At 37.2% G+C, this 15342-nt stretch overlaps 2 protein-coding genes across 3 annotated transcripts in view; both read right to left on the minus strand.

Moving 5' to 3' along the window:
* Window positions 1-1530: 1530 nt before the first annotated feature.
* Window positions 1531-11612, minus strand: si:ch211-106k21.5 (toll-like receptor 3). The gene is made up of 2 exons (XM_056476244.1): window positions 11524-11612; window positions 1531-6042 (listed from the first exon to the last, which is right to left on the minus strand). The coding sequence occupies exons 1-2, from the start codon at window positions 11534-11536 to the stop codon at window positions 4859-4861; spliced, it is 1197 nt and encodes a 398-aa protein (XP_056332219.1). The 5' UTR covers window positions 11537-11612; the 3' UTR covers window positions 1531-4858.
* Window positions 11613-13194: 1582 nt separating this feature from the next.
* Window positions 13195-15342, minus strand: part of LOC130243936 (zinc finger protein GLIS1) — a 42826-nt gene continuing 40678 nt past the window's right edge. Inside the window, exons 7-9 of one of the 2 annotated variants that reach the window (XM_056476260.1) lie at window positions 14201-14337; window positions 13467-13574; window positions 13195-13388 (exon numbers count right to left, since the gene is read on the minus strand). In XM_056476260.1, the coding sequence (XP_056332235.1) occupies window positions 13279-13388; window positions 13467-13574; window positions 14201-14337 (355 nt within the window). In that variant the 3' untranslated portion in view covers window positions 13195-13278. Of the gene's footprint in view, window positions 13392-13466; window positions 13575-14200; window positions 14338-15342 lie in introns of both variants that reach the window. The other variant, XM_056476253.1, reaches the window with a different exon arrangement.

A 15342-nucleotide genomic window follows, 5' to 3' on the forward strand; every position in this document is an offset into this window, starting at 1 on the left:
TGCTAAGTCAGCCTAATCTTATCTGAGAGCCAGTTCATTTGACTACAGCTGTTCTGTTGATTTGATTATACAAGTTTTTAAACTAAATTAATTATTAACAAAGCCAAAATAATGATTACATCAGCTGTGGCCAACTGCCGATACAGGCTAGATCCTATTGACAAAACAGTCACTGTTCTCAACAGCATTTGGTTCTAATAACGGTGTAGAACAATGTCAGTACATCAAACTCTTGCAAATCACTGCTTTAAACTGTAGTTACAACTGCAAATTTGATTACTTATAATGGCTGGACTGTGGTTCTCTGTCGATTTTTCTTTCGGTAACACTTTATTTTGATGGTCCATTTGAGTATCAGTAGACTGTCTGCTTAATATCTGTTGATACTACTCCTTCAACAGACATTTAACCCTCTACTGCATGGTGTAGCCATATGGCAACATGGTATTTATGTTCATTTCCCTGCCACTGTTTCTTAAAGACCAACATTATTATTATTTTTTATTGGAAAGAAAAGACCTAAGTGTAGCCAATGGTGTGCTTTGGTTAAGTCACATTACTTGCTGTGTTATTTTTTGTAGCGCGATTTCTGACAGACTGGCTTTTATTGTAAGTAGTTGCTGAATGCAAATGTAAACGGCAATAAAAACAAAGGATCAAATTATTTCAGATACACAAAAAAATCTGAAACCACCTCCAGTAAGTTATGATGACGTATTCACAACTCAAATTTAAAAAAAAAATCAAGTTTTTTGTAAATCGATCAAATTATGTGTTGCCAAATGGCAGCACTGTGCAATAGTGGAACGTGCAATATTGCAATGGGTTAGCTAGCTAGCAAGGTTAGATGTGAACTTTAAAGTTGTAACAATAACAACATGAATGCTAGTAATATAATGTTGATTACTTATATGTTAATGACATTTGCATTATGGATAAAATCTAGTTTTAATGGCAATACTACTTTTGAATATGAATACAGGGAACAGTGTATTAGCGAGCACCACCATGTTCTATGGTCAGTGAAAGAAGAAAAGGACAGAACTGGCTCTTCCTGCAGATGAAAGTGAGGATGAGATGGGTTTTAGTGACCATAAGAATGATGCTGACTGGACATTTGATAGAGACAGTTCAGGTAAGTTAGCTCTGAGGCAGATAAAACAGGTGTAGTATAGTATATAGTATAATATATAAATATTGTTAGCTAGTAGCTGCATTATTCTGATGCATCTGGATATATAGGAGTTGTTTTTTATTTATTCTAATATTTACTGGAGAAAATATTAATATTTACTGTATGTTGTTTACATGATAATACGATATTAGGTTTGTTTTTAATATTCAGCAAAAAAGAATGGAATGAATGAAAGCTGTTGGAATATGAGTTGTTGGAAAGTATGTAGAAGGTGTCATTTATAAATTCTGTGTTAAAGCTTATAATACTGCAACACCAATTAAATCATTTCCAACAACAACATTATTAATTCTAAGGAAAGTTTTAAATTTAAAATTTCTAAGTTAGATCCACTGTTGGACGTTGTTGCCATATGGCAACAAATCATAAAGTACCTTAAAAAATATATATTTTTAATAGATTTATCATAATGCGTGCAGAAGAGGGTTAATTGACTTTAAGACACTTTGCAAGTACATGTCAACTTACACTAACCCTAACCCCAACCTAACAGTCTACTTGTATTCTATTGAGAATTAGTTGGCATGCAGATGCAATGTAACCTAAATTCAACAAACGGACCATCAAAATAAAGTGTGACCTTTCTTTCTTTCTACTAGCGCTTCAGAAATTGCTATTTGAGATATTTGACACCAAATACACCATACATCGACACTAAACACTGTAAATGAATGTGAAACACAAAGTAATCTTACAATAGTAAAAACATCCGGTCTGTCTATAAATCAGTAGATGGAGAGGATATAAAAATCTTAATATTATGAAAATATCCAGGCGACAGCTATATGATAGCTTATCTTGGCAACAGACTGTTTGAGTCTGCAAACAGTTCTGTTTGACACTTTATCAGTACAATATTTCATTTATGTTGTATGCAAAGGTAAAGGCTTCACACTGGCGCATTGACTTCCTCTATTACCAGCATCATGGAAAACATCATGGCCAGTGGTCCAGTTCAACATAGGCGTAAAACTCCAGTGTACTTATTAGCATCTTTGGGTACACTCTTAAAAATAAAGGTTCTTTACCAGCATCTGGGGTTTCAAGCAGAACATGTGAGTGTCTAGTTCTTAAAAGAACCAATTTTTTAAGGGCTTTTGTAACTAACTGAACTATTGATGGAAGCCAATTTTGGTGTGCTCGGAACTGAGACTGGTTAGTTATAGAAACAACTTTTGGGGGAACTAAATTAGCTCCTACTTCAGAGTAGGGTATAATCAAATTTCAGGAATCAGTCTCATGCTCTCCACTCCTCCACGACCACCACAGCATCTGCTCAGGATACGGCCTGGTCTAGGATTATGGAGACCTCGGGATAATGAAATACAGACTAACATAAGTGTAGATCCCGTTCCGAAAATACATTATATAATCCATGATTCAGATAAATAGGAACTATACAGTGATGTAAGCTCACAAAACACTGGCACAGTATTTTAGTGTTACAGGATATATACATATTTGGGAAAACAAATGTTTGCTGTGTTTAAATGTTTCCTTTGTCTGTGGTGTTTTCTGTGCATTTTTTCTTTTTTCTTGACCACTCATTTTTGCTCTCTGTTGCATAATTTATAGATCTACATTCCATCTCTGTTATCTTGACACATGATGAAAACACAGCTCTGATTACTGCATCCTCCATCCTGCAGTAGTTAATTCTGTTGAATGCAGGGCTTGATGTTATTGTTGGGGACCTTTTGTTACTTTACAGTTCCTATTAATGCCATGAATGCAACCAGGAAAATAGCCAGAGGAAAAAAAAATGTTCTCTCTATATCTGAGTTCCTATGAGGCCTGCACTCACATTGCATTTTTACCAACCGAGCTAATAGTATATGGATGCAGACCTGGATTTGCAAACTGACAGATGCAACGTCAGGCACAATGCACTCAATGGAGCTGGTTAGGTGTGCCCATTAAAAGCATTGGATACAGCTCACCTTGCAACTCCACCAATTCTGCATCCAGACCCCTCTCAACCGAGCCTGAGTGTGCTGTGTTATTTTGAGATGTTTGGGACGCAGTGACACCACTTTTTGACACTCATAATTTTTCATAAATGTCATTGTCCTGCATGTATTAGGAGGTTTGCTGAAGGTGGCAGCTGAAGTGCAGCGAGGGGGGTTGATCTTTGATAAACCATAGTTCATGTACATTGAAAAGTAAGAATGCGTAATAAATTCATATGAAACAGTCCTTTAAATGTGATGTCACCTCTTCGTTTTGCACTCGTGCACACTTACAATGTCCAAACCTACTCTGGCCCACCTCTTCCGACTGGGACAGGGCTGGCCAACTGAACACGCCGGGGCGCGATACAGAGCATTCACGAATTGGGAAATGGGGGTCAAACATGCTCAGGCATTGACGGATAGCCTAGTGTGAGTACACTCTTACTCACCAGAGTAAGGTTGCACCAGATGATCATAAGTTCTTTCTTAAACTGGAACGTAAAGTCCACACTATGGGCTTAGTAACTACAAGCTAGTTTGTAACTAAATTTGTTCTCACTTAAGTTGCACCACATATTCCTAAGACAAACCGTAGTTAGTAGGTCACGAGCTCTCCGTAAAGTCCGGAGTAGTCGCATTGAATGACGCAATATCCAATAAAAAGCATTTAATCTTTTAAAACGGCTTCATAATTCTGCAACTAATGCATCTATATATAACTGTCCTATGAAAATGAAATGATAAATCACATTTTTATAGCACATTAAATTACAGTCAGTCAATAATAACAGATGCATATATCTGCATCACGAGCTGTGAATGCTTGCCAAATACAAGTGAAGTTATCAAAGCAATAAACGAGAATTTTTTTATGTCCTACACCTGAAAAAGAAAAGAGCAGTGAGAATAACTCAGCCATGAAGAAATTCTCACTTTATCTGATGGATAAAACAATTAAACTCTCTTCTTTCATTAACCAATAAAAAAGAATGCGATATTTGAAAGGTAGTTAAGTCTGTGAGTAGAGGGATATTCTTCATTATCATCTCGAGCTCCTCAATTTAAATTAATCTTGCTGTCGTCTCTTTTCTACCGTTATACATGGGGGGATGCGGCTGTAAAATTTTTAGTTGGAACGTAAAAGTTGGTGCAAGAAAAAATATTTAGTAGTGCGTAAATTGTAAATAAGTGTCCCTTTAAGTCACAACTAGGCTACATTTTAACTTACGCACTGCTGGTGCAACCAGCCCCAGGTCATTTTTCAGAACCAGCCATTAAGTCAGTTCCCTGAGAACTTTTTTTCCCCATAGGCCATATTCCTGGTTGCCTTGCAACTCTTAAGTGACATATGCTGACTATGACACTTAGTAACATCAACAACTAGAGGATGGAGGACATCATTGTGATGTGGTTTTCATTATAATAGGGATGAAATGTAGACCTACAGGATTAAGGTCCATCTGTTTACACTTTCTGCACTATTAGTTCCTTAGTTCCTATCATACTGGATTAGACCCTAATCTGAATTCCTGTAACTAAACTTATTCCCAGTCCCTGCCGTGCAATTGCATCAAATATCTACATCTGCCATTATTTCTAGAAAGAATGAAAACATTTCTCCAGTTTGAAAACCCCTCAAGTCATTTCTGTGAAACCACCCAATGGAACCTTTATTTTAAGAGTGTATATTCACCCACCATTTTCTGCAGTGTCACGAGAGGTCCACGCTCTCATATTCTCCATGATCTGAGTCTTCAATTTCAATCCCGGGAACCAGGCTGTAGTATTCAGTGGACTGGGTCAGGTACACCTTCTCCCGATCTGCAGAGTCCTTCATCACCTCGCTTACACTCACAGCGTCCAGGTCCTGCTTTCCTGGAGTTCCTTCAGTGGAACAAGTGGATGGCGGAGGAGCAAGCGAGTCCACAGAGCCCAGTTTGATCTCCACCTCCTCATAAATATCCCGAGTGCTGCCTAGCAAGTTGGACGAGGGCTGAAGCATCAGCTGGTTCCTCAGTATAACCTCCTTTCCACTGTTCACTGACACTGCAGAGTCCCCGGTGGGCAGTTTGGCATGTGGCCACCGTCCGTTGCAGTGGGAGTTGTTATGTCTTTTGCGAGTCGGACTGAAGGATGAGGTCTCTTTCTTCTTCTTCCTGCCACAGCACCAGCAGAGCACCAAGCTGAAGAGGAGGAACAGGGGAAGCAGGATGAAGAGAGCAGTCAGGTTGGCCAAGTGGCACACATCACTGGTCGTCAAAGACCAAAGAGTCCGCCCTGCTAGAATGTGAGGAGAGGCACAGGTCAGATTACCTACAAGGTCCTGAAAGCTGCTGGAGTTGTCATGAAGATGACCTCGAAGACCTTCCCACAGCGAACACGTGCAGGCCAAGGGGTTTCCAATGAGCTCTAGGTGTTGTAGTGAAGGCTTTAGTGATGAATGAGGAAGAGCGCTCAGCTGGTTCCAGCCCAGGATCAGCTCTCGTAGTTTATGCGAGCTTTGGAGAAATCGCTTGGGTAAATCCTTCAAATTATTCACTCCCAAATCCAGCACTTCCAAACTATACGCTTTAGTGAGGAAGCCATTTGGGAGAGATGTGAGTCTGTTCTGGCTGAGGTACAGCTCTCTCAATGAACCCACAGCATCACCGCCTTCAATCTGACTGATATTACAGTTAGACAAGTCTAAAACTTGCAGATTTGTCTGCGATGAGAAAGCTGCCCAGGGCACTTGGCTGAATGTGGATCCTGAGTAGTTTAAGCAGCAAGTGTCATTGGGTATCAGGGGTGGAAACGTAGACAAAATGCTGGCCGCTGGACACTTGCATCCTCCAGTGCTTCCTTCAGTCACACGCAGCATTTGGAGAAACCCAAACCCACATAAAAAGACAAGTCCTACAAGAAAGAAGCAGAAGGATTAAGCAAAACTTCAGTAATCTTATTTAACCAGTTAAAGGGATGGTCCACTACGATATCATATTTTAAACTTTAGTTGATGTGTGTAGCTGTGTGAACATAAACAACATCTCTGACTGTAATATGCTCAAAGTTCAATGCAAAGGGAGACATAGGCTTTTACAGAGTTAGCTTAGCAAAGCCTACAGCGAACAAAGTTTGAGGACTACAAAAAAATACATCCGGGCTAATGAAACCATAAACCCTTCAGGTTATGCGCTTTCACCCTGCGCAGCAAAGGGGCGTGGCCAGAGGCGCTGTAATGTTATAGCAGAGAAAGCTAAAATGCATATGTTAAAAGTCATATGTTTTATACAACGGATATCCTTCCAGCTGCAACCCATCACTGGGAAACATCCATACACACTCATACACTACGGAAAATTTTAGCTTACCCAATTTACCTGTACCGCATGTCTTTGGACTTGTGGGGGAAACCAGAGCACCCGGAGGAAACCCACACAAACACAGGGAGAAAACGCAAACGCCACACAGAAATGCCAACTGACCCAGCTAAGACTCAAACCAGCGACCTTCTTGCTGAAAGGCGATCATGATACCCACTGTGCCACCATGACACCCATTAATTAAAATTGTATAATTTTTCCCCCAACATATTAATTTGGGTGTACTCATTTTGGACTGTGATCTTAATTTATTTTGTTTGATTAGTTCCAGTTTTGGCTTTGGTACTGACTAATCCAATGTATTTGCACAAATATATTACTGCAATTACCTAAAAAAAAAATTATATATATATATACACACATTACACAATTATATTTGTATGTATACAGCCACAAATCACAAATAACTTACACATTCATCATCTTAAGAGTGATCTAATGCGTGTACACCTATTATATTCTGTCTCTTTCTGTTATGTTTTAGCTTGACCTCCAGAGATCTGCTTGTTCAGGTTGAGCAGAGGTAGAGATCCCGTGTGCACAGCAACACTGCACTGTTGTCAGTAGTGTGGAAGTTGGCATGGAGATGAGGTGAGTCTGGGATCAGGAGTCCACACTTCACAAAGAAACATCTAATCTGGCAACGATGCAGCTCACGGTTGGTTGGGAACTGAACAAATATAGCTCACACACAAACTTCCATTGATGGCTGAAGTGTAAGACAATAAGGTCTTTTCTGTTCACGTACATCAATCAGAAGTAATATAACCAGGGTCCCGAAAAAAATTGGAACATTTTGTAAATCGCAATCAAATCAAGAATCTGTGTTTTGTTCTCTTTAAATCTGATTTATGACAATAGTACAACAAACTTAAAGGTATTTTGTAAATAAACTAATTTTCAATGTGATAGCTGCGTCACACCCCAAAAAAAGTTTGGGACAGAGGCAAAATAAAAGTACAAGATCAATGAATATCTTAATTAAACTGTAATGCATGAGGGAGTCAGGTTTGGGCATAAAAACAGCACCTCAGTCCTTGCAAGCAAAATACTGTGCTAAAAGTTTTAAAAGAATTGTGAAACAAATCTAAAATCACATATCTAAAAGGAAAAATTACAAAGAATTGAAGTCTTTTAATGTTTTAAAGACCAACGTGACCATGCAGACATTCATGAGCGGTGGATGTAAAAAGCAAACATCTGTCCTGAGATGTTAAGCAGCAGAGCAGATGGCATGGTTGAACGTAAGATACCATTGACATGATTTTTGAGATTGTATAGACATACTACCATCAAAATGTTTTTCATGGACCGTCTAAGATCATTAAATCATTCAAGTTCATCGGTATGCACTGAAAGTATTTGTCTGGTGTTCAGTCCAGAACTCCAGATCTGTATAACCTACATGTATCAAGAAAAGGAGAATCAAACAACAATTACCACAGACTGCTGAGCAGCTAAATTGCACTTGTAAAACTTTAAAGTCTGTATAAAATCTAAAAAATTACTAGGTTTGTTTTCCTAGTGCATGATGCTAGTCTTAATGTGAACAATTAATCTGTGTAAATTCAATCAAAATCTATCCTCTGGAATGTAGTCCTCCTCTGATCATGTAAGTTTGATGGCTCTGGCCAATAAATGCTTAGCCAGCTGTTACATTTTACATTTAGAAGATTAAAGGAGGAGCAGAAAAAACAATGCCCCTAATCAATATTTAAATTCAGTTGGAAATGCATCATCATGGTGAAATAAAAAGCTTCCGGTTCACACAGACCTTAACAAACTATTTTTAAACATTGTAAAGAACAGTTGATGCAACACCATGTGTGATGCAGTCATCCAAAAATTGTTGATATTTATCAAATTAATTTGATTTGGTCAGTGAAAACATTGCAAATATTTGTATTGTATTTTTGTCAATTAAATATTAGAATCAAATCACATATTCTTGATTTTACTGAAGTTCACAAGAGGTTTCTTTTACTATAAACCCAAAAAAATGTTTGAGATAGCGATCACTGCCTGTATAATATTCATCAGAAACAATGCACCCATTTTATTTAATTAAAAAATGTATTACTTTTAAAGGTACAGTTCTCCCGAAATGAAAATATCCTCACATTTACTAACACTAAAGTGGTTCCTAGACTTTTATAAATTTCTTTCTTCTGTTGAACACAAAATAAAATATAATATATAATAAAATAGTTGGTAAAAAATGGGGAAGTCAATGGCTGTTTTTCAATACATCTTCTTTTGTGTTGAACAGAAGAAAGAAACTCAAACAGGTTTGGAACCAGTGGAGGATGAGTAAATTATGACAGAATTTAACTCCTTGGGTGAACAATCCCATTAAGTTATATATGACTTATTTGCTCACACGTTTCTTCAATTAGTTTCTTGACAAAAAAGCATATTCTTTGTTATCTTTAAAAGAACTTTGCTCTGATATCTTTCCCCTGCTGTGTTGAGGACATGTTTTGATTCCCCCCACAAGTACAGGCCTGGCATCAGACTTTTCTGATGTAAACAATGGGAGAGGAATGTGCAAACCCCCCCGACAACACAGACGATCCACATCAGGAACGAGAGCTGAGAAACTGCATTCAGTACAGTTGAAGCGCTCACTTTACAGCAGATATCATCAGCCACTGTTTACCCAACACCCGTTTGAGGATTTTCTGTCATCAAAATTATAAGGCTGTCATCTGAACAAATGACCAGCATCATAAATACTGATGTAACTAATACAGAAACTCAGCTAGTAAATCTTATAATTATATATGTAATAGAGTAGCACCATTTAGAGATTAGATTTAATATGAGATGTCCAAACCCACATTAAGTCCTTCGTAATGTGCTCTAATGGCTATTAAGCACCATTTAAAAGAAAAAAAGGAAAGAAAAGGGAAAAAACTTGGCTCATGTTGAGCAATCAAGCCCTAAAAAAAATCACCTACATTTTAAACTCAACACCCATCTTTCTCTTATATGTTTTGTTATTTCTATAATGCTGGGGACTTTCCGTTGACTACTATTGTTTTATACTGAGCTGATGATATTTTAAATCCTGTAAGTCGAAACCGAACCATAATAGAAACTTTTTAGTGATGTGCTCATTCACACAATGAGGGAAAACTTGACCTGAGAATACACACAGAAGCAACAAGATCCTTTCAGCTATGAATGTATGTTTTTTTTTTTACTAAACGTGACTAAACAAATCCAACCGTTGAGTTTTCTTTCATGTTCTAACAGACGGAATATATGTCATCTAACATTGAAGTATTGACTTATTTTTATCCAGTGCTGTATACTGTACAATAGATTAGACATCAATAACAAGTTAAGTAAAAGTCTCCAGAGTTTTTCCTTTCTTGCTAATCACTGGAGTTTTGGCCATTGAATGTTTTTTCTGTGGTAAATCTAACACTATTGTTTACACGCTGTTTTATTGAAGCGCTGATTGAGGATATATGAGATTAAATACACGAAATGAGAGTAAAATGTACTGCTTCTGCTGTTTGTGTTTTTTTCTTGTGCTATAACTAGCAGTAAAGGAGCTTCATGTTTGACGTCACTCATTGAAGTTGAATGCCAGATTCCCCACTTCAGCTAAATGGATGGATTTGATTTTGTTTCTTTTCAAAATGTGTCTTTTATATTATTAGTTATCTTTGACTGAACTATTTATTGTGTGACGGAAGACTACATCGACAGAAATGTAAGAAAGGATGATATACAGGACAAACCATGTTTTTATTCATAATACAGTTGAAGTCAGAATTATTAGCCCCTCTTTGATTTATTTTTCTTTTTTAAATATTTCCCAAATGATGTTTAACAGAGCAAGGGAATTATCACAGTATGTCTGATAATATTTTTTCTTCTGGAGAAAGTCTTAATTGTTTTATTTTAGCTGGAATAAAAGCAGTTTAAATTTTTTTATGAACCATTTTAAGGTCAAAATTATTAGCCCCTTTAAGCTAATTTTTTCCTATTGTCTACAGAACAAACCATCATTATACAATAACTTGCCTAATTACCCTAACCTACCTAGTTAAGCCTATAAATGTCACTTTAAGCTGTATAGAAGTGTCTTGAAAAATATGTAGTCAAATATTATTTACTGTCATCATGGCAAAGATCAAATAAATCAGTTATTAGAAATGAGTTATTAAAACAATTATGACTAGAAATGTGTTGAAACAATCTTCTCTCCGTTAAACAGAAATTGAGGAAAAATAAATGGGGGTGGGGGTAATAATTCAGGGGGGCTAATAATTCTGACTTCAACTGTAAGTCACAAAAGTAAAAGTTAGCCAAAGGGTTAGGTTTATTACAACGACTTAACATTAACGATGGCCAGTTGACACACTTGCAATAGTTAACAGAATGGTTAAAGGAAAAGATCAAAACATCCAGATAACAATGATATTCTGTGGACTGAATGTCGACTGCTTTTCTTTAAAATCATTTTAGTCGTTGTGACTGATTAAATTGTCAATATATTGTGCAAAGGAGATCAGGACTGAGAGGTTAAAGGTAGCAGCATTTGTATCGCAAGGTTTAAACAGTGATAAAGGGCATGTTACCTAATAGATGCATAGGCTACTTAAAGTTTTTATTCCAAACTGTGAATTGATGATGGGTATATTCAAACCAATCCTCCATGATCTCATGGCTGAACAATGTGCGCAGTTACACCCAGTCCAGCAGTTTCCTCTCAGATAGCGGATCTTTTATTTCACTCGAGCGCAGCTTTACAGTGCGTCTGCATGAGCAACGACGATAAATAACAATGAAGCAAATGCAAAACTAAGCCCCATTTTAAATGCAAGGCCTATTTGAAAGTTTCTAATAAATACAGTAACTTTATTTGTTGATCAAAACAACCCTTATTGTGTGCATGGAACTTTACCGAGTTTTTTAAAAATAATTTCTTCCTCCAAAACATTCACTCGGGGAAACATGAGTGTAAATGCAACAGAATAGTGTTAAAATTGACGCTTACCTCCACGGTTCATCGTTGTGAACTGTTGGTAGAGTTGTCATTCATTCAGATGACCACAACACAGAGAAGCAGCAGCTCCTCCATCTGTCTCTACTGTACTGTATGTGTGTGTGTGTGAGTGTGCGCGCGCGTGCGATGGGTGTGTCCTGACTCCTGATCAACACAACACCGGCGGGAATGTGGAAATTCTGCTTCCTGTGCTCTGTGCGCGTGTGTGTGTGTGTGTGTGTGTGTGTGATGCGGAGGGAAATTGTTAACTCAACGAGAGGAAAAGTTACCGGGTAGAGCAGACTTGCATCATATCGTCTGACAGACACCCTTATTAAATGCTGCTTTGACGGCGAAAAGACCCTTAAATCGGTATGTTCGTTTGAGATGTGTTATACATTATTCATGTGAAGCACTAAAAACCTTATTACCCACCCCCCGAAAAAAGAAAGATGCTCGCTAACAAAAGCTAGCGATGAATTGCGTTCGTCTGAGGTTACCACATCAACACCACGCCGCTCGTGCTCTTTTCCAGTATAAATCTGACGCAATTCGACCAAACATAAGAGTCATTCATAGATTTATACATCTATGAGAGTCATTCATCACTTTATAACATATATTAAATTATACAGTTATAGCAGTTTGTCCGTTCTGTCTTATTTAACTGTGTTAAAGCAGTCTTCTCTTACATGTATACTGGTTTGGTTTTCATAATTTCAGGTGTTAAACTAAAGCAAAAACAAACTTGTTTAGTTTGAAGACCCTAGTCAAAAAGTCAAGACAACGAGAAAACATCGTTTAAAAATGTTAAACAACAGCTGGAGTAAAAGAAAAAACCTTTCAGGCGTTATGTTTAAGTTGACCACGAGATGGGAGCATTCGACAGGTAGTTAGTCTGACTGGCAAATGCACTCGAAACTCGAAAGAAAAGACAGACAGACAGACAGACAGACAGACAGACAGACAGACAGATAGATAGATAGATAAGATAGATAGATAGATAGATAGATAGATAGATAGATAGATAGATAGATAGATAGATAGATAGATAGATAGATAGATAGATAGATAGATAGATAGATAGATAGATAGATAGATAGATAGATAGATAGATAGATAGATAGATATACAATTCAATTGTGTCATGACCTTTTGGTGTCATTTATTTGAAAAAGAAGGCACATTGTACACCACATGATGGTACACTGGCATCTCATATATGAGACAAATCACAATATTTAAAAGTACAGTAAGACATTATATTAAAAACTGTGTCATGTTATCCACTCAACGTCAACTGATTCTCTCCTCTACATTCTCTGTGGCCACAAAAAAAAATTGTGTCTATTTTGCAGCAAAACAAGGCTGCATCAACATCATCATCATCATCATCATCATCATTATCAGTGCCCAGGTTAGACGTGTTTCTCAGACACAGACTCTTTGCTTGAGCAATCTTTCAGAGGATGTTGATCCACACACTGAAAAAAATGATTCAAAGATGATTCCTTGTATTTACAAAAAAAAAAATTTTAAGTTAAGGGGGTTGTACACAATTTATTTGGGCTGAATTAAAACAAACGAATTAAGTTGAACATTACTCAATTTAATTTGTTTGTTTAAATTCAACCCAATTAAATTGTTTGCAACAGTTTTGCAGACATAATTTCTTTCAGTCCACAGTCCTTCATTCTGAACTGAGTTCCTCAAATTCAATGCTTTCGTGTACTTTTTTTTCTGTTGCTCTTAGGTGCAAAGCTGCATCTACAGAGAGCAGATCTGACTGAGGCAGCGCTCATAGATCCCAACCGGATGAGGACAGTTAGCAGGACAATTCCCACTCCTCGTCTGCATGTCTTGGGTTTGGCTGAAGCCTACTGATAAAGAGAGAGATGCTGCAGAACTGAAGCAGAGATGAAGGTGAGGAGACACTGACATAAACTAACACTTACCAGTGGATCTCACACACGCCAAAGGAAACCCATTTAGCTCAAAGCTTTGCAGATCATCTCGTCCATCATTGAAAATCTGCTCAACGTGATTAAAAGTGGCCTGAAAAACTAGACAAGGACACGGAATCACCTAAACACATATTATTTGCATTGTTTTCTTCATAATTAAAAAAAGAAACTTGTTTTTTACAATTAATCACCTCAATATTTAATTAAGGGATTTATAGAGCATCCTAAAAAATTCACATTTTGTTTACAAAAGGGTCTAATCATCTTCTTTCCTGCCTCGTCCTGCTGTTAACGCACATGGATCTGATTAAAGGATCTAATTTAGTGGTTTTCGAGCTGTCGCTAAACACTGATTTAACAGAGCCAGATTTAAATCATTACCACTTGTTATTATAAACTAACCACGCAGACAATGGGAAACAAGCAAATGCAGCTATAAATCTTTAACAGCAACAAAAAAAAAACGCACTTCATGAAATGCTCTGTGTTCCCGTAAATGAAGGCCTTCCTGAAACAGGCTGTAAAATCAGATGAAGGCGATATTTGTCCCAGAATTACTTTGCTGACTAACGCTGCTGCGTTCGGTAAAGTTAATGCATATTCCAGCATTAGTGCCAACAAGTTGTCAGTTTGCGGAAATATTGGGAGTATAAAACCAGCAGATTGACGAATATCAGTTACCATTTTTCACAGTAATGAACGTGAAACAGAACAAGCTTTCTTACCGTTGGGATTTATTGGCACTTCATTAAACTGGTTGAGATTTTGATGTGGGTTAAGGAAGGAGCTGTGTTTTTCAGGGACAGACGGGACTTCATTGGTACCACTGACCAGGTTGATTCCACAAACAAGTGGAGAAAGTCTGAAAAACCCAAAAGTAATTATTAAATTATTCCAAAATAAATAAACGTAGGTAGGTTGTGAATGAAAAACTTAATGGGATAGTTCACCACCCTTCCAAAAAATTCTGTCATTAATTAATCATGTCAATCTGTTCCAAAACTCTAAGACCTTTGTTCAACTTCAGAACATAAATTACAATATTTTTGATGAAATTCGAGAGCTCTCTGACCCTAAGAGTCCTAAACCTTTCAAAGCCCACAAAGATAACAAGCATATCATCAAAACACTTCATTTGTCTTCAGTGGTCTTCAATCATACATTCATTAATTTTCCTTCAGGTTAGTCTATTATATATCAGGGGTCGCCACAGCGGAATGAACCTCCAACTATTCTATTATAAAAATATATTATAAGAATATATTTTATAAGACTTGATTAAGCAGTTTCTTCTCTTCAGCTTCAGTTCAGGGTGTGCATCTATGAGAGAAGAGAACGAATGGTGAAGAGAAAAGAAGAGAAGACAAGACAAGACAAGACAAGACAAGACAAGAGAAGAGAAGAGAAGAGAAGAGAAGAGAAGAGAAGACAAGAGAAGACAAAAGAAGACAAGAGAAAATGTTGTTTTTACGGTTTTATTTTGTGCACAAAAGCATTAATATAGCTTCATAAAATGACAATTAAACCAGAACCACTGAAGACACATGGACTGTTTATCTTTCTGAGCTTTGAAATTGAAAGTTTCAGAACCCTTGTTGTCAATTCAGGAGAGCTATTCTGAGAGCTCATCCAAAATATCTTAATTTGTGTTGCAATGATGAGCAAAGGTCTTATAGGTTTGGAAGGGCATGAGTTGGATTGATTAATGAGAATCTAGATTTTTGGGAGCACTAATCCGGTAATTACATACTGACGTTTTCTTCGGGACCATTCACATGTAATGTAATGTGTATTTATATAGTACATTTATCGTGTATGTTCATTTGCTCAAAGCGCTTCACAATCATGAGGGGGGTCTCTCCACACC

Source organism: Danio aesculapii, chromosome 2, assembly GCF_903798145.1.
Source record: "Danio aesculapii chromosome 2, fDanAes4.1, whole genome shotgun sequence".
NCBI classification, from domain to species: domain Eukaryota; kingdom Metazoa; phylum Chordata; class Actinopteri; order Cypriniformes; family Danionidae; genus Danio; species Danio aesculapii.